Source organism: Hyperoodon ampullatus (genome assembly GCF_949752795.1).
Source record: "Hyperoodon ampullatus genome assembly, chromosome: 3".
In the NCBI taxonomy this organism is placed as follows: domain Eukaryota; kingdom Metazoa; phylum Chordata; class Mammalia; order Artiodactyla; family Ziphiidae; genus Hyperoodon; species Hyperoodon ampullatus.
In genome coordinates this window covers 42,164,944-42,192,032 of record NC_136916.1, presented here as the reverse complement: position 1 = coordinate 42,192,032, position 27,089 = coordinate 42,164,944, and the positions used below count along the sequence as shown (strand labels likewise).

Here is a 27,089-nt window from a genome sequence, read left to right as displayed (position 1 = left end):
ACCTTCCATTGATATCTTTGATAAGGTTGTTTAAAGTTAGTAGAGGGTACACTAAAAGCAAATCTTTTTCTATCTTGAGGGTCCAAAGGAATAGTAAAAAAGCAATCTGGTAAATCTATAATAATTATATTATAATTTATTGGAACAGCAACAAGAGAGGGCAATCCAGGCTGTAAAGCTCCCATATCTTCCATAGTATTATTAATTGCCCACCTGAGAGACAGACTCGAGCCACTTGGACCCAATCATATGGTGTCATCCATCTGTTAGCAAGAGTATCTAGCAAAAAGTGAGTGTATAGGGAGCTAATGGTCCATAATCAGCATATACAGCCTTTAATTCTTTGAGAATCTTATAAGGCAGAGGTTCCCATGTCACCCCATCATCAAAGGCTCCTTCAAAACCTACAGAGAAACAAGCAGCAAATTCTGGATCATCAAAGACCTGCATTCTTCTGGAATGCATCTTTGGCTTAATATTAAATGTATTTTTAATCATTTTGTTAGTTGCAGGAGGTGGAGGTGGTCTCAAAGGCATCTCTTGTTTATAATCTGGTAATGCAGGATAACTAACTTTTGGCAACGGTGTTTTTCTCTCAGAATTAATAACAGGAAAATCCCAAGGATCTGGCTCTCTATGATAAGCAGCAGCAGCTTCCTCCAGGTCTTTCTGATCCTGAGGGGACAACTCATCATCATCATCATCTATTTCACATTTTTCAAATGTAGCTGCCAATACTTTCTTAGGAGGTGGTTTTGGAGGTATTAAGGGAGTACTTTCATCTGGAGTTCCCATATAAGGTATTCTCTGTCTTTCTTGTACTGGATCTAAGGTATCTCTAATGAGATTCCACAGAGCAAAAGTATCTACAGGAACTTTTTCAGGACCATGAAGTGAATAATATGTTTTTAATTGATCCCCTACCTTAGCCCATGTATCCAAATTAACTGTACCTTCCTCTGGGAACCATGGACATTGTTCTTGAATAAAGTTTAAAAAGTTAGCTAACTGACTAGTAGTTACCTTAATACCTCTTCCAGATAACATATGCTTAAGAATATCAATAAATAATTTTCTCTCTTTAGATTCCTTATGACCCATAGTTAACTTACCTTTTATATAACTTATTAGATTATCCACCCTTCACTTACCTTGCCTATACTCTGCAAGGGGGTCTGCAGCACCCTAGGTGGAAGCCTAGCTATCCCGAACTCACTCTATTTACACTTACCCTTCAGGTCCCTGTTCGGGCGCCACTTGCCGGAGTCCAGCTCCAGCGAGTCCAGGGATACCTGAGGGATGGATAGCGTCCAACAGCAACAGATTGAAAACAGCCTATACTTTATGGAACTTCCATGTAAGGAAACACTATGTAGTCATTAAAAACAACGAGGCAGCTCACCACATGCTGATATGGAATGAGGCCCAAGATACAATTTTAAGTGAAAAAGCATGGTTTAGGGAAGGAGGGATGAATAAGCAGAACACAGAGGATTTTTAAGGCACTGACAATACTCTGTATGATACTATAATGATGGATACGTGTCATTATACATTTGTCCAGACCCACTGAATGCATAACACCCCAAGTGACCACTGATGTGAACTATGGACTTTGGATGATAATAACATGTCAGTGTAGGTTCATCAGTCGTAACAAATGTGCCCTCCGGTGAGGGCTGTTGATCATGGGGAGGCTATGCATGTGTGGGTACAGGGGGCATATGGGAAATGTCTGTACCTTCCTCCCAATTTTGCTGTGAACCTAAAGCTACTCTAAGGAGTAAAGTCTATTTTTAAATAAATAAATAAGTGAAGAAAGAAAGAAAGAAAGAAAGAAACAAAGAAAGAAGGAAGGAAGGAAAGGAAGGAGGAAGGAAGGAAGGAAAGAAAGAAAAAAATAAAGGAAGGAAGAAAGAAAGGGGCAAGATCAGAATAGTGTTCTTTTATGGCAGGGAAGAAAGAAAGTTACACACATATGTATATTTGTATGCATACACACACACACACACATATGCATATAATATGTCCAGAAGATAAATTAAAAAGTAATAATAGTGGTTGCCTCAAAAAAAAGAAATTGGGCAACTGGGCCAGAAGACATCACTTCACTGCCTAGTCTCTGTGCCTTTTGATGTATGTACTATATTAACAAATTACCTATTCAATAAATAAATCAAATCTTTAGAAATAATAGGCTTGTGACCAATTTGACTCCACTTAGACTCCTGAGGAATTGAAGGGAGGGTTCCGATCTGGTGGGGGGGAGGGAAGCGTGTCTGGCCGGGGTCAGGTAGGGGTCTCTTCAGACACTAACCATAGCTGGGAATGCAAAGAGCAGGGGTTGGCCCTCGCAGGAGAGAATGGTGAAAGCTACTTAGGTAGTTGTTGGCGCAGCATGTGAGCTGAGAGCAGAAAGAGGGATGGGGGACAGGTAGGGAAATGGACCTCAGACCCAGCTCACACTGGGGTACAGAGCTCTAGGGGAGCCTAGGGAAAATGGCTAAGGCCTCTGGGCATGGAGGCACAGTCAGCCGCCACAAGCACGTACTCCTCCGTGTCTACTGGAGAGACACAGCATATCTCCCCACAAAAGGCCAGGAAGCAAAGAAGGCCAAGGAGCTGACAACCCAAACACCCTGCAGTCCATGCACGTGGAATGTCCCATTCCCTCAGGTTCTTGCTAGGTGACTGGCTACTTTGTTAAATTAATTGAGACACACAATCAGGCATTATTTCATGAACACCTCATGGGGGCACATAGGATGTTTCCTCTTGAATCAGCTTGACATTGCAGTATTAATAGCTGTTAATTGTTTAATTTGCTCATCCTTCCCAGGGGTGACTGCCTTTTAACTGGCACTTCAGACACTCAAAGGAATGTGTGTCTATGGGAAGTTATTTCAGGACTGTGACAGGATGCGAGAGGAGAGCTATTTGGGACAGAAGACCTTCTCCATACCCTTCAAATCCCATGACAAAGGGGATTACCCATTTCACCCATCTTTCATCCCAGGTCGTCCCTGGAATAAGACTGAGGACCACTTTCAGGAAACAAAAGTAACTTGGAATGGAGTCTGCCAGTGCCTGCTCTGTACTCCAGGGCTAAACAAAGGGCCAGTGTCACCTGAATGGCTCAACAAAGCACCACTGACTTGGGGTCTGTCAATCAGACATATTCCACTGGCATCATTTAGCTGCCACAATATGTCAGGTCTGTAAAGAAATAGTTGCTGGATCCCAAGAGAATCAACATTCAACACAAGGCGTTGCAAGGGCCCGGAGCATTCCTTCCCCCCACAACCCCCCAACCCGCCACTATGAAATTGTAAGAACTTCTCCAACCCAAGACACAAAAAGAACTATTAACTGCTTTTCAAGGACAAAGACCCTTCCTTTGTGTTGCCACACACAATGAAGAACTCAGCCAGTTTAGTGCAATTTACTGTGATCGCCCATCATTCAGCAGAGCTTACCGACCCTCCTAGTGACTGGCTTCTTTTAGCTTTCAAGGTACGGAAACTCCGTGCGCCTCTCAATTGCCCTGGTGCAATTATTGTATTGATTTGATGCAGCAGTTGCTCCACGTTTAAGGTGGTTTATGTTTTTTAATTTGCAATTAAATTAAATGATCCCTCTTTGCTAAGATGCTTGACACTTGTTTATATTCTGCAGCGAGCAATGAAGGCAACTTTTACTTAGCATCATAAAGCATGCAGCGTGGAGAGCTTAAAATTTTCAAGCAATTCAATTTCTTGCCTAGCTCTTCAGCCTGTAAAAAAAATCAAAATACATATTCGTTGTAAAAATGGTACAAGGGATAATTAGTGCTTTACAGTGATAATCTAATGAAGTCACAAAGCAAGCAACACTGGAAAGATAATGTTATGGGATGAATGTTTGTGCCCCACTCCCCAAATTCCTATGTTGAAGCCTTAACCCCCAATGTGGTAGTGTTTGGAGGTGGTGCCTTTGGGAGGTGATCAAGATTAGATGAGGTCATGGGGGTGGGCCCTTCATGATGGGCTTAGTGTCCATATAAGAGGAGGAAGAGAGAGAGAGATCTCTCTGTACATTCACACACAAAGGAAAGGCTGTGTGAATACACAGTGTGAAGGCAGCTGTCTGAAAGCCAGGAAGGCAGCTGTCTGAAAGCCAGGTCTGATCTTGGACTTCCCAGCCTCGAAGACTGTGAGAAAATATATGTCTTTTGTTTAAGCCACCCAGTCTATAGTATTCTGTTATATCAGCCCAAGCTGTCTAAGACAGATTGAAAACTGGAAGAGCCACAAGAATAATTGGTGATTTTGTCACATCTTCCTTTCTGGATGATCTCCAAGTACTTGACCCACTCGATTTCTTTCCAACTTCTGATATGTGTACAGTTAATTATTATTACTATTATTTTGTGTGTGTGTGTGTGTGGTATGCAGGGCTCTCACTGTTGTGGCCTCTCCTGTTGGGGAGCACAGGCTCCGGGCGCGCAGGCTCAGCAGCCATGGCTCACGGGCCCAGCCGCTCCGCGGCATGTGGGATCTTCCCGGACCGGGGCACGAACCCGTGTCCCTTGCATCGGCAGGCAGACTCTCAACCACTGTGCCACCAGGGAAGCCCAGTTAATTATTAATTAATGATTCAGGCTATAGGTGACCAGGAAAAGTCAGGGCAATTAAACTCTTTTTAATGTTTTAAAATGACATTGACATTTAACATTCTCTCCCTATCAAGTGACCACTAGGAAAATAGTCAATAAAAGATCAAGGAAAAAATAGAAAGGAAAGGAAGTACTATGCTATGAGTTAAATTGTGCCCCCTCAAAAAGATACATGGAAGTTCTAATTCTCAGTACCTGAGAACCTGACCTAATTTGGAAATTGGGTCTTTACTGCAGTAGTCAAAATGAGGTCATGATGGTGGGTCCTAATCCAAAATGACTGGTGTGCTTATAAAAAGGGGAAAATTGGACTCACACAGAGGGAGACCATTTGAAGACACAGGGAGAAGACAGCCATGTGACCAGAGTGGTATATCTACCAGCCAGAAAAATGCCAAGGATTTCCAGAAAAATCCAGAAGCTAGAAGCCACAAGGAAAGATTCTTCCCAGAGCCATCAGAGTGAATGGCCCTGTCAACACCTTGATTTTGGACTTCTAACCTCCAGAACCGTGAGACAATAAATTCCCATCTTTTAAGTCACCTAGTTTGGGATACTTTCTTAAGGCAGCCCTAGGAAACAAACACATTATCATATTAAATATATGCATTGATTGCAGGTTCTATCCCAATTTATGAAAAACTAAAGTGTGAAAGCTAGCTCCATTTCATGAGTGAACAAACACAGAATACAGATCCAAAAAATGTATGTTTGGTGAGGCAACTGTGGGGATGTTAAGAAAAAAAGAAAAGCACAGACGGAAAAAGAATCCAGAAGTAAAGTTAGAAACAAAACACATAAGATTTTTTATGGTTTGCTAAAGCATTGTAAGTTTCGTTCTGGGTTTCCTAGTGACCAATTTAAAGAAAGAAACCCAATCAGTTACATAGCACACTTTCCACATGGACAGACGGAAGAATAGTTATCAGGAGAAACAATGTTATTTCTGATAGAAAGCCTAAGGGATAGTTAATTAAAAGACTTGTCTGATTACTGAATTTATATGCTTAGCAATACCCTTCATCCCATAAACACACTGTCTAGTTCTGAATTATATAGGGCTGTATTTTATAACATCTTTGATTTTTAACGAACTTGCACTCTGTTCCATTCTCCTGCCTCCTATTTATTTCTCAACCCACACACTCTTCTCTGGCTTCTGCCCATCACTCTGCATCTGCTCTTTCCAAGGTTACCCTTCACTGCTGAATCCAGTGAAGTCTTTCATTTCATCTTTTCCAGCATGGATGACTTCCGCCATTTAAAACTGTTTCCCGGACTTCCCTGGTGGTGCGGTGGTTAAGAATCCGCCTGCCAATGCAGGGGGCATGGGTTCGAGCCCTGGTCTGGGAAGATCCCACATGCCGTGGAGCAACTAAGCCCGTGTGCCACAACTGCTGAGCCTGCGCTCTACAGCCTGCGAGCCACAACTACTGAAGCCTGTGCGCGCCTAGAGCCCGTACCCTGCAACAAGAGAAGCCACCGCAATGAGAAGCCCCCACTAGCCGCAACTAGAGAAAGTCTGCGTACAGCAACAAAGACCCAAGGCAGCCCAAAATGAACGAATGAATGAATGAATAATAAAATAAAATAAAATAAAATAAAATAAAATAAAACTGTTTCCCTCCCTATCCACCTTTGAGGACACTGCTGGTTCTCTCTTCCTACCACTCTTACTCCAGCACTTTACAGACCAGACCTGCCACCTGCCATGAATGAGTATCTGGGCTCCCCCCACCCCCCAGCCCTGGGCTCCATCCTAAACTCCTTTCTATACTTTACATGCTTTCCTCTCGGGGACCTCAGTCACTCCCATGGCTTCAATTACCTCTTATGTGCTGATAACTCACAAAAGGCACCCCAGATCCTACCCACTTTTTGAGCACCAGACCGCTGAGTCCCACTGTCAGGCGGCTCTCTCCACCTAGACGCCTTGTTCTCCGCAGGTCAGAAACCTCTGTTCTCCCTTCTTGCCACCCCTCTTGCCTCCTCCCTGTAGCCTGTGGCCTCTTCCTCAGGCAACAACATTGTCATCCCCCAGTTACCCAGCTGGAAACCTGGGAGCGGTTTTGTCTCCTTACTCTGTCCCACCACCCACCACAGTGGTTCCTTATTTCTTACTCACGTCCATCCCCCCTCCAGCCCATTTCTCACCAAACTTATCCCAAGAGTCCCCCAACTGGCTTTTCCACTCCCAGTGGGCTCCCCCAGCCCCAAAAGCAATTCTCCCAACTGGTGTCAATACCAATTTAAAAAATTTAAGTTTAAATTTTGCTGAAGAAATTGTATCATTCCCTTTGTTGCCTTTCAAGATGTGGTGGCTTCCTGGCTTAATCTCCCATCACTCAGCCCTGACTCTCCAGACATACCAAACCTTCATTCCTTGGCAGACATGTCAAGTCCTTTTTCACTTTTCACCTAACTATTCTTCGTCTGATGAGGTAATTTTTTTCAGATGTAGCTCATGTGTCATCTTCTCTGTGAGACTCACCACAGGCAGGATTGGTGGGTCCTATACACTTTACATGTGTCTGTGGTCTAAGTGCCCTGTCATTTATGTAGATCTCCCTTGCCAGAGTGGGGGTTTCCCGACGGCAGGGACAGTGTTTCAGGGCTCGTTGCACCCCTAGCACCTAGCGTTATGCCTGGCCAGGTGCTTCATACATGTGAAAAGAAGGCAGTTCTTATCTCTGCCATCCTAATCACAGGCAGAGATTAAAAAATGAGATACTGGCTCCAGTCTAAATCTGTCCATCTCTTTTTTTGTTTTTCTCCCCATTGAAACAGAATGAAGTAATAAGTAAACTCCTTGGGCGCCTATATTTACTTGACTCTGGGCCTTACTTCTACCCAAAGCACAACACGTATTTACTTCAGAACACTCAGCAAGCACCGGCAAAGGGGCACGAGCACTGCGCCCTGCAGCTGAGCAGACAGGGAGCACAGCCCTGGCTCTGCCATGAACTGTGTGTGTGTGACCCTGGGTTGCTTGGCCTTCATGGGCTTCAGCTTTCTCACCTACACAGTGGGGACTGCAATACAGGTCTTGCAGGGATGCCAACAAGACTACATGAAACAGTAGGGCCTTGACAGAGAGTGGTCAAACATAACCCATAAGCACACTTCTCCCCAAACCACCTCATGACAGATTTGGAACGCAGGGCACAGTGGCGGGGGTAACTGACAAATGGATCAACTGGAAAATTCTTTCTCGCAAGTACCTTTCTCTCCTTGTTTTAATCTTAGATGTGACCATGAATTCTGGCAGATTCTTCTGTGACAAAGTACAAAGACTGTCACCAGGGTCCAAGGACACTGATACCGAGACGAGAGACCCAACATCCCCTCGATCTAGTATCAGACACATTCCTACAGCCATTGTTCACCAGGACCTGTGCCAGCTCAGATTTGGTCTCTCTTTTGTTAGGAGCTATTCCCCTCCTCGGTTGACATGCCTGCCGGGACGGCTCTGGGATGGAGGAGCAGCGGGGACTCCATGGGACTGCAGATGCCCCCAGACAGAGCCTCAGACCGCTTCCACCAGCTTTACCTTTTAACTCCCAAGCTTTGGTGTCCAACATCTTCTTTTCTTCCTCATTCTCACTGGGAATTCCTTCATCTTCATCTCTGTTCCTAATACAACCACAACAAAACAGCACATTCTGAAGATGTCGATTAGTCTGATGGCGGCCCAACCACTATGAAACCACAGAAGTACCAGGAGGCAGGGGTGGGCCAGGGTGTGTGACTCACAGGGTGCTGATCGTGTCCTGGATGATCTGAATCCAGCTGTTCCGCTCCTCTTTGGAGCTGGCGTGGACTTCCACCATCTCTGGATCTTTCATCCCCATACTGATTAGGAATAAACCTTTCTCCTCGTGTGCTACCTCTCTTACAATCAGCTTCTTTAGGGAGATCACCGTTGACTTCTGGTCCTGGAAAATGGGGAGAGCGCAGATGTTAAGACATGGATACAACATTCTAGCTCTTAAGACAACCTCCGTCTAAGGTTAAGACTACATGCCTTTTAAAAGCATACGGCTCACTCACATTTTATGCAACAGAAAAAGATTCCCAAATAGGAAACGAAAATTTAAGGTTATCAAGGTTCGAGTCCTGTTTTCTGCACGATGAGTCCTTTCCATTTCGTCACAGAATCTGGTTGGCAATGTTATAAATTGGCAAGATTTGTAATACGTAATGTGTGAGACATACTCCAGTGACAGATTTCTTTTTAGATCAAATGCCAAAGGCTCTCAAAAGGATTATGAGGGAACAGAAAAATAATTGGTGGGGAGGGAGGTGGGCAGAAAACTGCAAGGGTATATAAGAAATGACTCGGAGGCATCTGTCCTGAGCCAATTTTAAGAAGGTGGGAGAGCAGTAATACAGTGTTAACACTCACCACCTACCATCACGAGTTTGAATACTATTAATTCCAAACAGCAGACACAAACAATTCAGCTTACCAATGACGCAAAGACGTATTTCTGGTATTTTTCTTGAAGGAAAACTAAAACGTCAGTAAGCAGGACTGCTTGAACCTCTGTAGAGGGGGAAAGGGAAGAGAGAACAATGACCACTGAACGGTGAAGCACCTTCAGGGCACTTCATTAGAGGAAAACTCAGCAACACACCCGCACAGCACATTATTACACTCCCCCAAGGCAAGGGCTTGACATTTCTGCAGGGTCCAGATATGGTCATTAGATTTTTAGAGGCATTTTAAGATGGGACTTGTCACCAAAGCCTTGTCTTGGGAAGGCTTAAGCACTCAGTGCTGGAAAGATATATCCCACAAGGCAAGATTTTTAAGAATAAATCCTTTTAAGAGTAAAGCTGGAAAGCAGGACTTTAACAGATGCTAAATAGCAACACATTCTACAGGTCATAATACTCAGGTCATAGTATTTCTCAACTTCTGATTACAGTAATGGGAAAAAGGCGTGGGACAGCAGACAGGAAGGCTGCCAGAAGGTGATGTACAAGAATATCTCAGTCTAATGAAAGGCAGGCTTCATCCACACATCCTAGAGGACACGGATGGCTAGACAACACCCGCTGCCGTCACAGGTACACGGAGTACAGTGGCTCCGCTCCTAGCTCCAACACAGCACAGTCAACCTCAACCCCTCTGCACCGTGGAAACAGCCTTCTCTTCTTCTCAATTAAGACAAAACAAAAGCCAAATTAACATCTCTAGTTGGATCCAGGAATCAAAAGAATGCCACAAACTCTTGGTCTAATCTTCTAGGAGTATGAAGTGACATTTCCCATTATTCCCTTAAGGACAAAGTGGGACCTCCCTGGAGGTGAGCCGTCTACTGACACCTAACAGGTCCCTCTGTACCACCTTCACTCTGGAAAGGAGAGCCTACAAATCTCTGGGAAAACAACGGGCTGACTTATGCAGCCGCCTCCTGGGTGGGCAGGACCCTCTTGGCCTTTTCTACCACTATTGCCAAAACTGGGGTGCCCTCTCTGTGTAATTCATTGCAAAGCTATGAGGAAAAACAGAAGCAAGGATGTCTGATTCCTAGGGTGGTCTAGTTTTGCAGCCTAGACCACAGTAATTTTCCATGCACTATCATTAGGTTTTTTTAATTTTTTTATAACTAATTTAATCAGTTATACATATACATATGTTGCCATATCCCCTCCCTTTTGCGTCTCCCTCCCACCCTCCCTATCGCACCCCTCCAGGCGGTCACAAAGCACCGAGCTGATCTCCCTGTGCTATGCGGCTGCTTCCCACTAGCTATCTACCTTACGTTTGGTAGTGTATATATGTCCATGCCGCTCTTTCGCTTTGTCACAGCATACCCTTCCCCCTCCCAATATCCTCAAGTCCATTCTCTAGTAGGTCTGTGTCTTTATTACTGTCTTACCCCTATGTTCTTCATGACATTTTCTTTTCTTAAATTCCATATATATGTGTCAGCATATAGTATTTGTCTTTCTCTTTCTGACTTACTTCACTCTGTATGACAGACTCTAGGTCCATCCACCTCATTACAAATAGCTCAATTTCATTTCTTTTTATGGCTGAGTAATATTCCATTGTATATATGTGCCACATCTTCTTTATCCATTCATCCGATGATGGACACTTAGGTTGTTTCCATCTCCAAGCTATTGTAAATAGGGCTGCTATGAACATTTTGGTACATGACTCTTTTTGAATTATGGTTTTCTCAGGGTATATGCCCAGTAGTGGGATTGCTGGCTCATATGGTAGTTCTATTTGTAGTTTTTTAAGGAACCTCCATACCGTTCTCCATAGTGGCTGTACCAATTCACATTCCCACCAGAAGTGCAAGAGTGTTCCCTTTTTTCCACACCCTCTCCAGCATTTATTGTTTCTAGATTTTTTGATGATGGCCATTCTGACTGGTGTGAGATGACATCTCATTGTAGTTTTGATTTGCATTTCTCTAATGAGTAAAGATGTTGAGCATCTTTTCATGTGTTTGTTGGCAGTCTGTATATCTTCTGTGGAGAAATGTCTACTTAGGTCTTCTGCCCATTTTTGGATTGGGTTGCTTGTTTTTTGTTATTGAGCTGCATGAGCTGCTTATAAATTTTGGGGATTAATCCTTTGTCAGTTGCTTCATTTGCAAATATTTTCTCCCATTCTGAGGGTTGTCTTTTCGTCTTGTTTATGGTTTCCTTTGCTGTGCAAAAGCTTTTAAGTTTCATTAGGTCCCATGTGTTTATTTTTGTCTTTATTTCCATTTCTCTAGGAGGTGGGTCAAAAAGGATCTTGCTGTGATTTATGTCATAGAGTATTCTGCCTATGCTTTCCTCTAAGAGTTTGACAGTGTCTGGCCTTACATTTAGGTCTTTAATCCATTTGGAGCTTATTTTTGTGTATGGTGTTAGGGAATGATCTAATCTCATACTTTTACATGTCCCTGTCCAGTTTTCCCAGCACCACTTATTGAAGAGACTGTCCTTTCTCCACTGTACATTCCTGCCTCCTTTATCAAAGATAAGGTGACCATATGTGCATGGGTTTATCTCTGGGCTTTCTATCCTGTTCCATTGATCTATCTTTCTGTTTTTGTGCCAGTACCATACTGTCTGGATTACTGTAGCTTTGTAGTATATAGTCTGAAGTCAGGGAGCCTGATTCCTCCAGCTCCATTTTTCGTTCTCAAGATTGCTTTGGCTGTTTGGGGTCTTTTGTGTTTCCACACAAATTTTGAAATTTTTTGTTCTAGTTCTGTGAAAAATGCCAGTGGTAGTTTGATAGGGATTGCATTGAATCTGTAGATTGCTTTGGGTAGTAGTCTCATTTTCAAAATGTTGATTCTTCCAATCCAAGAACATGGTACCTCTCTCCATCTATTTGTATCATCTTTAATTTCTTTCATCAGTGTCTTATAATTTTCTGCATACAGGTCTTTTGTCTCCTTAGGTAGGTTTATTCCTAGATATTTTATTCTTTTTGTTGCAATGGTAACTGGGAGTGTTTTCTTGATTTCACTTTCAGATATTTCATCATTACTGTATAGGAATGCCAGAGAGTTCTGTGCATTAATTTTGTATCCTGCTACTTTACTAAATTCATTTATTAGCTCTAGTAGTTTTCTGGTAGCATCTTTAGGATTCTCTATGTATAGTAACATGTCATCTGCAAACAGTGACAGCTTTACTCCTTCTTTTCCAATTTGGATTCCTTTTATTTCCTTTTCTTCTCTGATTGCTGTGGCTAAAACTTCCAAAATTATGTTGAATAAGAGTGGTGAGAGTGGGCAACCTTGTCTTGTTCCTGATCTTAGTGGAAATGGTTTCAGTTTTTCACCGAGGACGATGCTGGCTGTGGGTTTGTCATATATGGCCTTTATCATGTTGAGGAAAGTTCCCTCTATGCCTACTTTCTGCAGGGTTTTTATCATCAATGCGTGTTGAATTTTGTCAAAAGCTTTCTCTGCATCTATTGAGATTATCATATGGTTTTACTCCTTCAATTTGTTAATATGGTGTATCACATTGATTGATTTGCATATATTGAAGAATCCTTGCATTCCTGGAATAAACCCCACTTGATCATGGTGTATGATTCTTTTAATGTGCTGTTGGATTCTGTTTGCTAGTATTTTGTTGAGGAGTTTTGCATCTATGTTCATCAGTGATATTGGCCTGTAGTTTTCTTTCTTTGTGACATCCTTGTCTGGTTTTGGTATCAAGGTGATGGTGGCCTCGTAGAATGAGTTTGGGAGTGTTCCTCCCTCTGCTATATTTTGGAAGAGTTTGAGAAGGATAGGTGTTAGCTCTTCTCTAAATGCTTGATAGAATTCGCCTGTGAAGCCATCTGGTCCTGGGCTTTTGTTCGTTGGAAGATTTTTTATCACAGTTTCAATTTCAGTGCTTGTGACTGGTCTGTTGATATTTTCTATTTCTTCCTGATTCAGTCTTGGCAGGTTGTGCATTTCTAAGAATTTGTCCATTTCTTCCAGGTTGTCCATTTTATTGGCATAGAGTTGCTTGTAGTAATCTCTCAAGATCTTTTGTATTTCTGCAGTGTCAGTTGTTACTTCTCCTTTTTCATTTGTAATTCTATTGATTTGAGTCTTCTCCCTTTTTTTCTTGATGAGTCTGGCTAATGGTTTATCAATTTTGTTTATCTTCTCAAAGAAACAGCTTTTAGTTTTACTGATCTTTCCTATCGTTTCCTTCATTTCTTTTTCATTTACTTCTGATCTGATTTTTATGATTTCTTTCCTTCTGCTAACTTTCGGATGTTTTTGTTCTTCTTTCTCTAATTGCTTTAGGTGCAAGGTTAGGTTGTTTCTTCGAGATGTTTCCTGTTTCTTAAGGTAGGATTGTATTGCTATAAACTTCCCTCTTAGAACTGCTTTTGCTGCATCCCATAGGTTTTGGGTCGTCCTGTCTCCACTGTCATTTGTTTCTAGGTATTTTTTAATTTCCTTTTTGATTTCTTCAGTGATCACTTCATTATTAAGTAGCGTATTGTTTAGCCTCCATGGGTTTGTATTTTTTACAGCTCTTTTCCTGTAATTGATATCTAGTCTCATAGCATTGTGGTCAGAAAAGATACTTGATACAATTTCAATTTTCTTAAATTTACCAAGGCTTGATTTGTGACCCAAGATATGATCTATCCTGGAGAATGTTCCATGAGCACTTGAGAAGAATGTGTATTCTGTTGTTTTTGGATGGAATGTCCTATAAATATCAATTAAGTCCATCTTGTTTAATGTATCATTTCAAGCTTGTGTTTCCTTATTCATTTTCATTTTGGATGATCTGTCCATTGGTGAAAGTGGGGTGTTAAAGACCCCTACTATGATTGTGTTACTGTCGATTTCTCCTTTTATGGCTGTTAGTATTTGCCTTATGTATTGAGGTGCTCTTATGTTGGGTGCATAAATATTTACAATTGTTATATCTTCTTCTTGGATCGATCCCTTGATCATTATGTAGTGTCCTTCTTTGTCTCTTCTCGTAGTCTTTATTTTAAAGTCTATTGTGTCTGATATGAGAATTGCTACTCCAGCTTTCTTTTGGTTTCCATTTGCATGGAATATCTTTTTCCATCCCCTTACTTTCAGTCTGTATGTGTCTCTAGGTCTGAAGTGGGTCTCTTGTAGACAGCATATATATAGGTGTTTTTGTATCCATTCAACCAATCTGTGTCTTTTGGTGGGAGCATTTAGTCCATTTACATTTAAGGTAATTATCGATATGTATATTCCACTTCCCATTTTCTTAATTGTTTTGGGTTCGTTATTGTAGGTCTTTTCCTTCTGTTGTGTTTCTTGCCTAGAGAAGTTCCTTTAGCATTTGTTGTAAAGCTGGTTTGGTGGTGCTGAACTCTCTCAACTTTTGCTTGTCTGTAAACGTTTTAATTTCTCCATCAAATCTGAATGAGATCCTTGCTGGGTAGAGTAATCTTGGTTGCAGGTTCTTCTCCTTCATCACTTTAATTATGTCCTGCCACTCCCTTCTGGCTTGTAGAGTTTCTGCTGAGAGATCAGCTGTTATCCTGATGGGGATTCCCTTGTGTGTTATTTGTTGTTTTTCCCTTGCTGCTTTTAATATGATTTCTTTGTGTTTAATTTTTTTTTTTTTTTTTTTTTTTTTTTTTTTTTGCGTTACATGGGCCTCTCACTGTTGCGGCCTCTCCCGTTGCGGAGCACAGGCTCCGGACGCGCAGGCTCAACGGCCATGGCTCACGGGCCAGCCGCTCCGCGGCATGTGGGATCTTCCCAGACCGGGGCACGAACCTGTGTCCCCTGCATCGGCAGGCGGACTCTCAACCACTGCGCCACCAGGGAAGCCCTGTGTTTAATTTTTGACAGTTTGATTAATATGTGTCTTGGCGTATTTCTCTTTGGATTTATTCTGTATGGGACTCTCTGTGCCTCCTGGACTTAACTATTTCCTTTCCCATAATAGGGAAGTTTTCAACTATAATCTCTTCAAATATCTTCTCAGTCCCTTTCTTTTTCTCTTCTTCTTCTGGAACCCCTATAATTCGAATGTTGGTGCGTTTAATGTTGTCCCAGAGGTCTCTGAGACTGTCCTCTGTTCTTTTCATTCTTTTTTCTTTATTTTGCTCTGCAGCAGTTATTTCCACTATTTTATCTTCCACCTCACTTATCCGTTCTTCTGCCTCAGTTATTCTGCTATTGATTCCATCTAGAGTATTTTTCATTTCATTTATTGTGTTTTTAATCGATGCTTGATTCATCTTTAGTTCTTCTAGGTCCTTGTTAACTGTTTCTTGCATTTTGTCTATTCTATTTCCAAGATTTTGGATCTTGGAAATAGAATCTTGGATCATCTTTACTATCATTATTCTGAATTCTTTTTCAGATACACTGCCTAGTACCTCTTCATTTGTTAGGTCTGGTGGGTTTTTATCTTGCTCCTTCTCCTGCTGTGTGTTTTTCTGTCTTCTCATTTTGCTTATGTTACTGTGTTTGGGGTCTCCTTTTTGCAGGCTGCAGGTTCATAGTTCCCATTGTTTTTGGTGTCTGTCCCCAGTGACTAAGTTTGGTTTAGTGGGTTGTGTAGGCTTCCTGGTGGAGGGGACTAGTGCCTGTGTTCTGGTGGATGAGGCTGGATCTTGTCTTTCTGGTGGGCAGGTCCACGTCTGGTGGTGTGTTTTGGGGTGTCTGCAGACTTTTTATGATTTTAGGCAGCCTCTCTGCTAATGGGTGCCGCTGTGTTCCTGTCTTGCTAGTTGTTTGGCATAGGGTGACCAGCACTATATCTTGCTGGTCGTTGAGTGAAGCTGGGTATTGGTGTTGAGATGGAGATCTCTGGAAGATTTTCGCCGTTTGATATTATGTGGAGCTGGGAGGTCTCTTGTGGACCAGTGTCCTGAAGTTGGCTCTCCCACCTCAGAGGCACAGCACTGACTCCTGGCTCCTCAATTTGGGATGATTTGTTGTCTATTCATGTATTCCACAGATGCAGGGTACATCAAGTTGATTGTGGAGCTTTAATCCGCTGCTTCTGAGGCTGCTGGGAGAGATTTCCCTTTCTCTTCTTTGTTCTCACAGCTCCCAGGTCTCAGGTTTGGATTTGGTCCCGCCTCTGCGTGTAGGTCGCCAGAGGGCGTCTGTTCTTCGCTCAGACAGGATAGGGTTAAAGGAGCAGCCGCTTCGGGGACTCTGGCTCACTCAGGCTGGGGGGAGGGAGGGGCACAGAGTGCGGGGCGAGCCTGCAGCGCCAGAGGCCGGCGTGACGTTGCACCAGCCCGAGACGCGCTGTGCGTTCTCCCAGAAAAGCCGTCTCTGGATCCCGGGACCCCGGCAGTGACGGGCTGCACAGGCTCCCGGAGGGGCGGCATGGACAGTGACCTACGCTCGCACACAGGTCTCTTGGTGGCAGCAGCAGCAGCCCCACCGTCCCACGCCCATCTCTGGGTTCCGCGCTTTCAGCCGCGGCTCGCGCCCGTCTCTGGAGCTCCTTTAAGTAGCACTCTTAATCCCCTCTCCTCGCGCACCAGGAAACCAAGAGGGAAGAAAAAGTCTCTTGCCTCTTCGGCAGCTTCAGAGTTTTCCTGAACTCCCTCCTGACTAGCTGTGGCGCATTAACCCCCTTCAGGCTGAGTTCTCGCCGCCAGCCCCAGTCCTCTCCCTGTGCTCTGACCGAAGCCCGAGCCTCAGCTTCCATTGCCGCCCACCCCGGCGGGCGAGCAGACAAGCCTCTCAGGCTGGTGAGTGCCGGTCGGCAACAATCCTCTGTGCGGGAATCTCTCCGCTTTGCACCACCCAGGTACGTGGGGAGTTTCTTGCGTTTTGGGAGGTCTGAGGTCTTCTGCCAGCGTTCAGTAGGTGTTCTGTAGGAGTTGTTCCACGTGTAGCTGTATTTCTGGTGTATCTGTGGGGAGGAAGGTGATCTCCGCGTCTTACTCTTCCGCCATCTTCCCCGGAAGTCTACCATTAGTTTTGACAAGTTTTTTTTCTTAAACTTTACTTTTAAATAGTTCAGGTGTCTGCCAAAAATAAAAAAGAGCTCTAAAACATAAGTTTCAACTTTATTGAATCCTGAAGTTGACGTGATCACGGCGTCAGTAGATCAGAGAAAAACAATCCTACCCCTTTCAAGGGTTACCCGACACAGGACTGGCTATTCTTGGCACAAGTCATTTTCACTTGGGGGTGAAAATGACTAAACACCAAACTCTTATCTCCACTGGAGACATTTTAGGCCAGAAAACCTATCGTTCTGCCATTGCTTTGACCGCAACATTATTCCAACAGCTGGAATCTATTAGTTATTATTTCGGGAATGAATAAATAAACTGCCGTGTAAAGAAAATACAGCACTGGCAGCAACTCTAGGAACTCCATCCTTACAAGAGAGGGCAGGTACTTCTCTACCATCAGGCTACCTCCGACACGGCCTCACAGTGGCGGTGAGGCCAGAGCCCTCAACTGTGGTCTCAGGACATCACAGAGCATCAGGGCTGGAAGGAAGGAGCTGCAGGGATCACACAGTTCAGGTTCATCATGGAGCAGTGAGAGGCACAGCTGGCTGGTGGCAGGAAGGGGCATTTCTTCTCTCTGAGATGACCCTGCCCGGAGGAGCCCTTCCCGGATCCCTGCGACAACGACCGCCCTCGTCTCGGTCGCTGGTACCTCCGCACCCCTGCTGTCCTCTACCCTGCCCCTAGCAGCTGAACTACACACACTCTAACTCACTCACCCCTTTCCTGCTCAAACCCTCCATCCTGAGCCCATTCTTCGCTCACTCCCATCACCAGCATCCCTGTCAGCTCCCTAGTCTGGAGCACGCACCCACCCCAACCTGGCCCGCGGCCGATTCTTCAGCCGTACTTCCTGCCTCACTCTGTTGCCAGAGACCCCGACTGCCCACCCTTCCCGACGGTCCAGACCCTTCAGCTCCACGCTTCCACGCTTCCTCCTCCCTTCTGCCTGGCTCCCTCCTCTTGTCCTCAGTTCACGCCTCTCTATTCTGGCAACCATCATACTGCAGAGCAAGAACCTCTTTACAAGTCTCTTCATTCTCAGCCCAACTTCTAATGCAGGGTGTCCTGCGACATTCACCTTTGAGAGCAGCTGAATGCCTGGGATTTCTTTACTATGTGGTCTGAGCATGGTGAGACCCTAGCTAAGGAGTCCTGGGAATTCTCCCAGAGCAGCTACCTATAGCATTACTTATACCTCGGCGATGAGAGAAGCACACATTTTCACTCACCTGAGTTTTATGTCAGCGGGGCTGACAGCACTCGGCTGCTTTGTGTGCTCAGCTCACCGAGGCCAGGGAGGTGGGCTGGGTATACTCAAGGCTACTGCTGAGGTTAGAGTTACCATACAGGCCCAGAGGATACAGGTTTGATGAAAACAATTATTAAAAACAAACAAACAAACAAACAAACCAGATGTACAGATGAATGAACAAACCTCCTAACTTCTTTCACTTGATGGGGCTGATCATTTAAAAGGTAAAAACTAAAATCAAACAGAAAGTGAGTATCTTTTATGACCTCTGTTGCTTAGACGAAGATAAAAGATGAAAAACAAAGTTTAATAATAAATCTAGTTGCTGTGAGTTAAACTTTTGTTTCTCTAAGGTCTCGGGAGCTGAAAATTCCTCTGCCACCTCTTAGGAACGAGTGATGTATTTTTAATCTCAGAGAATCTATGAATTGTGCAACTGATGGTATTTCCCTCCTAGCAATTGTTTTGCCAGAGACCCTGACCCCAAATGTGCTGCCCCTCTTTCATAGGGAAAATACGTCTTCCTTAACACCTTGCTTTTTTGTATGAATCTTACCCTTTGCTTTGTTCTTTAAAAAAAATTATTTTTTTCATTTCCCCTGACTGCATCATTTCCTCGTTCTCTTACTGTATTCTATATGGTTTTGTAAGCCATCTCAAACCAGTCTTTTCTGATACAAGATTAAGATCAACTAAATGCCTGCTGCTCCTGTGTGACGTCTGGACATGGGTCCCTGGGAACAACCTGGTGACATCTGGATTCTGCCCGCTGCCCTCTGGCACACGCTTAGACTCTGACGAGAGTGAGCCTCACCTTTCCGCCTCCCTGTTGTGCTCTTCAGAAACACGCTCCCATCCCGCACGAGCTTCTTCCGCTTCAGATCCTCCTTGGCAAACATCTGACCACTCTTCATTCTCATGATCGACTTGCTATCTGTCTTTGTATAAATTTCATTGAGACGGACCTTCTTTTCATAACTCGCCACTTGGCTGTCCACAGCTCCAATCACATCCTTCACCAGGCCCAGGGACTGAGCTAGATCTTCCTGTTCCACTTCACTGTCTGAGAAGGAAAGAATAACTGTCTCTACTGGGCAGAAGGAGGGGCACGCTGCCTTCTTTTTTTTTTTCTTTTTTCTTTTTTTTGCGGTACGCGGGCCTCTCCCTGTTGTGGCCTCTCCCGTTGTGGAGCACAGGCTCCGAACGCGCAGGCTCAGCGGCCATGGCTCACGGGCCCAGCCGCTCCGCGGCATGTGGGATCTTCCAGGACCGGGGCACGAACCTGCGTCCCCTGCATTGGCAGGCGGACTCCCAACCACTGCGCCACCAGGGGAGCCCCAGGACCCTGCCTTCTTGCTCCACATCACTGTCTTCCCTCTGTGGGCACGCTGGCAGAGTGAAGCCAACACGTCGAAGGGCACGTGCCTACCCCTCGCTGTCAGAGTTTAAATCAAGTTAGATGTTTCAAAGATACAGATGACATGCAATTATGTGCCACGTTCTAAAGTGGAAGGAACCCAACATTTTTAGGGAGGGAGAGGAGCAACCAGTTTTTTATTTACGTCTTTGTTTTACCTAATCCTTAATGTAACTGTCCAGGAGCAGCATTAGCTGAGAGAGAAACTACTAAGTAGTGGTTAAACGAGAAACAGCGGTGATTGTAGCACTTGTAGGTGGAATCACCTCCCAGTCTAGGGACAAGTGACAAGTTGCTTAGGTCACTGAACTCTCACTGGGATCACTAAGTGGTTCCGTCCCTTCTTGCTCTCATTCACCCTAAGTCTGCTGATATAACACCTTATGTTTTCACTCAAGAAAACTGTCTTTAAGATAAAACACAGGCTCTCTTTTAGACCTTCTCGACGTAAAAGAGGTCTTCTACGGGGTCTCCAGTGCTGTTGGACAGACCGGAACAGTCCACTGGCAAACAAGACTGAGTCCAGAGACAGACGCACCTTTGGTACACTGCAATATTCTTTGGAACAAAACCGGGTATTTGGTGATCCGTTGGGTTACAAGCAATATACACTCTGGGATTCCAAGCCTCCGTATGACTGAACTGCTCATCTTCTTCTGCAAGGAAGTAAACCAAGTGTCAGGATCTACCCAAGGGAGAAGGCTCGAGCCAAAACTGACAGTGACACAAGGCTCTGGACAACAGGGAAATCCCCACCGTTTCACATCGATACCTTCACAAAGGCCTGAAAACGCTTATCCTTGGCATAGAGGTCTTTGAAGTAGTTTACAGACTGGTTGTGCTGCCCACAAAACTTGCCGTATGTCTTCTTTAAGCGTTCTGCGTTCTCTCCTGAAAACTGCAGAGGAAAGAGAACAGAGGTTATGCCATAACTCAGGGTGCTAAACTCCTATTACCATTTTGTCCAAAGTTTCCAGTCTACTTGTGAAACCCAAGAGAGCTCCCTCCAAAGATTGAAAGATTAAAATGGTACAGGAGCTTTGGAAAACAGTTTAGCAGTTCCTCAAAAAGTTAAATATAGAGTTACCATATGACTCAGCAATTCCACTCCTGGACATAAAAACATATGTCCACACAAAAACCTGTATATGAATGTTCACAGCAGCATTATTCACAACAGCCCCAGAGTGGAAATAACCCAAGTGTTCATCAGAGGATAAATGGATAACATATGAATGAAAAAAGCCAATCACAAAGGACAACATATTGCTTTATTCCATTTATATAAAATGTGCAGAATAGGCAACCCCACAGAGAAAGTAGATCAGTGGCTGCCTAGGGCTGGGGAAGTTGTTGGGGGTGACGATGATTAAAATGCTCTACAACGGACCGTGGCGACGGCTGCACAAGAGTCACGGATATACTGAAAACCACTAAACTGTGCACTTTAAATGGGATCACATGGCATATGAATTACACTTCAATAAAGCTGTTACATATATTTAAAAAATAATAAACACAGAAATATCTATGTACTGTGCACATAAGAAATGCAAGATGTGTTTTAACTCCCATTTGTCATAACACAGTAATAAAACAGAGAGACTCATTAGAAGTCTTTCATGAGGTAGCAGTCTCAAAGAAGTCATCCTGATAAGTCAGAAAGACATCAGAAACGGCCGTCATTACCTAGGGTTCTGTTTATCCTACTTACCTCAGGCCAGCAGGCCTAACAATTCTGCATGGCACTTACCTCATTCCCAAGCGTGTGCAATCTCAACCATTCATCTGAAGCTACGTTCACTGTGGGGTAACCGCTGAGTTTCTGTATGTAGTCCACAAGACACATGCTAAGCATCAATTCCCGCTGGACTAACAATCTCTGGAGGCAACACAACTTGGTCCTTACCCCAAAACTTGAAAAAACGTTCAGCGTAGCCTTTCCTTTCCCCCTTTACCAACAGAAGAGCTGAGGCAGAGAGATTTTTAAGTGATCGGCTCCCATCACAAAGCAAGTGCCCTAAAAGGGTGACTCTGGCACTGGCGCTCAGAACCAACAAATGGACACCATGGGGCTAACATCTTACTAGAGAACATGCACAAATACAAGGAGCTACAAGGTCAGAGGAAGTACCAGTGCAGGTCTGAAGGTGGAGAGGAGGGGCAGAGGGAGAAACATGGAAAAGGACAGGAGGGGGATGTTTGGGGAGGAAGGGTCCTCACTTGCAGAGCTGACCGTGCCCACTTTGAGGCCCTGACCACCAGTGTGAACGCATTCACTACACTGCATCTGCATTTACTTCACGACATGCCTATCCTTCACTCCTAGAACATGAGTTCCATGAAGCAGAGGTCTACACTGTACTTACCTTTGTGGTTCCACATGGTATTGAGTAAATCCCCAGTGAATACATGAAAAATGAATGAATGAAGGCACCAGTGAATTAATAGGGCAAGGGGTACAGACTCAAGAATACAACGAAAGGACAATATTTCCAATTCTCAGGCAAATGTTCCAGCAAGTAAGCCTCTGCTTCCACAAGGAGGCAGAGACTTGCCGGTGAGAAAGAGCTAGTCAGATGTGATGCGATCCCCTCTGCCTATAAAGGTTATACTAGCATTATTCATCTTTCAAAAAGAATGTTTTAAAAAAGAAACATTTAGAAACTGCCTATGACATATACATCTGAAAGTATCTAAACAACTTTTAGCTAAATTGCTTTTGACGTAGGATTGAAACCATACCATACCCTGATGAAAATATTAGCAAGAAATATTTTATGAATTATTTTACAGTTTCTTAGTTTCTTAGTCAAGTTTTTAGTCTCAGGTGGTTTTTAGATAAATGAGCCTTTTGATTTGAGGCACAAGTTGAAGTTGAGACTTCCAAAAACTATTTTTTGATCTCTTAAACTATAGTATCTCTGATGTTGGTACAGACTCTGAGGAAGAAAAACTGGCTTTTACTGCGCATCTACCATGTATGCTGGGTACTTTATATATACATTGCCTCTTAAATTTTAAAATAGCATTAAAAGAGAAAATCTACTGTCCTCAATTACAGAAGAAGAAACTGAGGGTCGGAGAGATGCAGTCACTTGCCTAAGCTCACAGAGATCGTGAGCAGTCCAGCCAGGATGTGAACGCACGGCTACGGGGCCCCCGGTGCGTGTGAGAGGCACCAGGCGCCCACCCGCTGCTCACCTGGTGCACAAGCACATCCCCAATCCTCTTGATGAGAAAGTCCTTTTCACTTTCATCCACCAGAGAGTCCTTCCTCCGCTCCAGGATCCTCTGAAAGAACTGGCTGTGGATACTGATCAGCTCATCCAAACAGGGGAAGAGCTTCTCCACCATCTGCTGCTCAAAGAGCAGATCGGCCCTCATGCCACGGCTGTACACGTCGCTCATGATCTTGAGTATGCGGAGGTGGTGGAACTCCGTCTGCATCAGCTCTGGGGGAGGGACAAGGCTCAGTGGTCAGGAATGCTCTCCTGGAGGATTCTCCTGCAAAGTGTGTCTGCTGCTACTAACAGCCCAATTTTGTCTTAAGGCTATTTACGGCCCAATTTAAACTTTAAAACTGAGTCAACAGCTGTCTTTTCCCTAAGGTGTTTTCATCCTATTCCTCGGTTTTTCACGGGACCTCACACTATTTTCTGACAGGTGTACTGGATTCCATCACTCTTAAGTGGTGGTTTCCAATGTGGTCTTCATTGGGATTCAAGACCTTTCATAATTTACTACGTTCCTATTTCCCAGAAATGACTTGTGTTTAGTCTAGTTTCTACTGTAGCTGAGGAATTAAACTGTACTGTCACAAGAGATCTCTTTTTAGGACTATCACATAAATAAGCACTCATATTAAATAAAATGTCCAATAAAATTAAAGAATATAATTTTACAGAGAGGAAAGGATAGGAATAAGATGTCTCTATACCTCAAAGTTTTCAAAAGAAAATCTTTGAGATGCTACATACTTGAAAACTGACTTGACATAGCCCAATAAATCCCCTAATAAACAATGCCAGACAATGCACATCAAATATTAGCAGAGCACATGAAGAGTCTCACCATAAATCACTTCTTGCCGTATGACCACATCTTTCTTTTGCTGTTTCAGAAACTTGCTGTCCACTATCTGACTCCAGGACTCTGCTTCCAGCTGTTTGGACTCAATCTCAAAGTCTCCCATTAGCTGCCCTTCATTCATGTCTGTGCCTACTCCTCAAAATACAAAAAAAAATCAATATCAGAATCCTGCATCTGTGACCTCTAAAAAAAACCCTCTGCTGGACATTCCTCATGGTGATAATTTCATGAGACATAAACACTCTACACTAATACAGGGATGTTCATAGAATATATATTCTATTAGAAAAGATCATTTTCTGTTCCAGAGTGACATACTCTATATTCAAGACTTCGGTTAAGGGTGATAACCGTCACATAAATCAAAGGTGATTAAGACATGATCAGGGTCCTGGTGACTTGACCTGTTTAAGAGAGTAGGCTTACAGCTGTGCCAAGAGAGCTAGAACTGAACGTGTACCAAAGTCTAGGGGAAGGAGAAGCGTTTGTACCAGAATCTGACCACGTTAAAATCAATGACATCCTTCAGTGGACAACCATCTAACAACAGGGTAAGTGGGTTTACCAACTCATTATAAAGCATGTGATGCTTTACAGACAGTTCAGAGAAGTTTCACAGGAGTCAGGAAGAGGCAGGAGATGCGTTAGTGCTTGCATTCTAGGAGATGGCACAAAGTCTCTGCAGACACACACAATACATGCCGTGATTTCTGCTTACCCTCATCAGTGAGGGACTCTGTTGACTTATTGACCTTGCTGATTTTATTTCGTGAGTCTGTTGAATGAGACAGGAATTTCCAGGTGTTTGATATGTTCTCATCATTGCCAACTCTGGGGGCAAAAGGAAACACATACCATCAGATACATTCTGAGAAGCCATAGTTTCCGGTCTTAAGTGAAGATCTGAAAAACTATAAAGTGACAGCTGGCTGCAAGTACTACAACGATGGAAGACAAATTACTTAGGTCAGGTACCCAGCAATATGCAACACAAACTATTAAGGAAGGTTGCAGGCATTTAACATCACTGCAAGCATGAACTTTTTGAGCCTTGGATTTTTTTTAACGATAGGCAGCTAGGAGAATGCTCTTCCTTCAAACTGCACACACATTATATAAGAAATTTTTCTGTTTGAAACTCATGTCTAACCACTACACTTTTTCCCTGTGTTCCCTAAATAACTATAGACCAAGCACTTATATTAAACCATATTCTTCCAACTTTTCTTGAGCCCAACTCACCAGCTAGCACGTTAGGCACCCAGGAGATGTTTGTGGTACAACACAAAAGTAAGCCAGAGTCATTTAAAACTAAATTTTATTTAAAGGCCAACTTTTAAAATTCATAATATAAACTCATTTGGGTAACATCAGAACTTGGAAAAGAAAGCCTTTGGTTAATTACAACAGAAAGACAAAACGATATAAAAATCCCTGAAACTTTGTTTTTAATGAGGAGGAAACATTAGCCAGCACAGAGGTTAGTAAACACAGACAAAAGGAGATTTGCATCCTTCAGTTGGGAATTTTCCTCCAGCCTAGGTTAAGAGAGCTGCAAGAGATGTTTTGAGTCCTATATTTGAGATGACTTCTTTACTGGATGGGAAGGCAGGCATCTTACCCCAAACAGCCAGCAACATCATAATTGGCCCCGTGCTAATCACAGACAGCCAAGGCCTGAACAATCAGGGGCCACAGCAACTTCTGGAGGGACCATAAAAGGAACTCAGTGCAGATGAGGGATGGGGAACGTACTGTAGTACCCAGCCCATTATTCACTCCCATGACTTAAGAGTCAAGAGGCAAGTTTAAAAAAAAAAAAAAAAAGCAAAACAAAACACAGTTACCCCCCTCCCCAGGTTCATCTGACCAACAGAAAAGTGTGACATATGAAAATACAAGAGATTGAAACCAAACATTCAGAATTAAATCTTTTTTCCTATTCCCAATTCTTATTTTGATCTGAAAATCATCTTTTTAGAAAGCAGGTTCTTTAAAAGCAGGGCTGGGGCTTCCCTGGTGGCGCAGTGGTTGAGAGTCTGCCTGCCAATGCAGGGGACATGGGTTCGTGTCCAGGTCCGGGAAAATCCCACATGCCACAGAGCGGCTGGGCCCGTGAGCCATGGCCGCTGAGCCTGCACGTCCGGAGCCTGTGCTCCGCAATGGGAGAGGCCACAACAGTGAGAGGCCCGTGTACCGCAAAAAAAAAAAATAAAATAAAATAAAATAAAAGCAGGGCTGATCATGTATAAAAGCAGAGGACAACTGGCCTAAAAATGGTGTTTAAAGGGGATCCTTGCTACAAAATGGCGATCATGATGGTGCATCAAAGTGTAATCCTCACCCCACTCAGCTGTAGCACTAACCCATTACGTTATACATTTCTTTCTAAAACAATCTTTTTGTCAAATGGTATAAATTATTATGCTCTGTCACCTAGATGTCAACTGTGTTAGCTTTACATCCCCACTCACCCAGCAATGTTCTGAATGGAGACACTTTTGGAGAGCGACACACTCTGCTGGGACCGTCTGTTAGCAAACATGGGGGCGGCAGTGGTTTCATCGGCCAGGAGGACTGCGGACTGAGGGCGATCCTTGGGCTGGGAGGCTGTATAGAACAAAAGGACACCAAATGAAGTATCACCGACACATGCCCACCAGCACTGACTCACCTGATGAATGCCAAATAGAAGCAAACTGCTTTAAAAGAGATTTACCCTGGGAGTGTAAATAGGTACAAAAACTCTATGGAAGACAACTTGGCAATAGCTGTTGAAACTGTAAATGCCTATCTTTGATCCAGTAATTCCATTTAGGATATGTTTATTCTACAAGATTTACTTGTTTATATTTGAAATGACGTATGTCCAAAGTTATTCAATGCAAAGTTTGGTAAAAGCAAAATGAGACTCAAAAGAAGATCAGTTAATAAATCATGGTACAGCCTACATGTGAATCCTAAGAAGCTTTAAAAAAAAATGAGGACACTCTCCATGAACTGACACAGATCTGCAGATAACATATTAAGGGGGAAAAATATCAAGGTGCAGGGCTTCCCTGGTGGTGCAGTGGTTGAGAGTCCGCCTGCCGATGCAGGGGACGTGGGTTCATGCCCCGGTCAGGGAAGATCCCACATGCCGCGAAGCAGCTGGGCCCGTGAGCCATGGACGCTGAGCCTGTGCGTCCAGAGCCTGTGCTCC

At 43.8% G+C, this 27,089-nt stretch overlaps 1 protein-coding gene across 1 annotated transcript in view; it reads right to left on the bottom strand.

The window, feature by feature from the left end:
- Nucleotides 1-3,673: 3,673 nt before the first annotated feature.
- The window catches only part of AKAP13 (A-kinase anchoring protein 13), a gene marked incomplete at its 5' end in the record, with an annotated part of 29,355 nt that continues 5,939 nt past the window's right edge, over nucleotides 3,674-27,089 (bottom strand). The window contains 11 exons of the mRNA XM_079699073.1: nucleotides 3,674-3,772; nucleotides 8,205-8,287; nucleotides 8,408-8,589; nucleotides 9,124-9,200; nucleotides 19,193-19,441; nucleotides 20,334-20,451; nucleotides 20,568-20,693; nucleotides 23,000-23,250; nucleotides 23,870-24,022; nucleotides 24,606-24,718; nucleotides 26,362-26,497. Coding sequence (XP_079555199.1) covers nucleotides 3,768-3,772; nucleotides 8,205-8,287; nucleotides 8,408-8,589; nucleotides 9,124-9,200; nucleotides 19,193-19,441; nucleotides 20,334-20,451; nucleotides 20,568-20,693; nucleotides 23,000-23,250; nucleotides 23,870-24,022; nucleotides 24,606-24,718; nucleotides 26,362-26,497 — 1,493 coding nt within the window. The 3' untranslated portion in view covers nucleotides 3,674-3,767. The remainder of the gene's footprint in view (nucleotides 3,773-8,204; nucleotides 8,288-8,407; nucleotides 8,590-9,123; nucleotides 9,201-19,192; nucleotides 19,442-20,333; nucleotides 20,452-20,567; nucleotides 20,694-22,999; nucleotides 23,251-23,869; nucleotides 24,023-24,605; nucleotides 24,719-26,361; nucleotides 26,498-27,089) is intronic.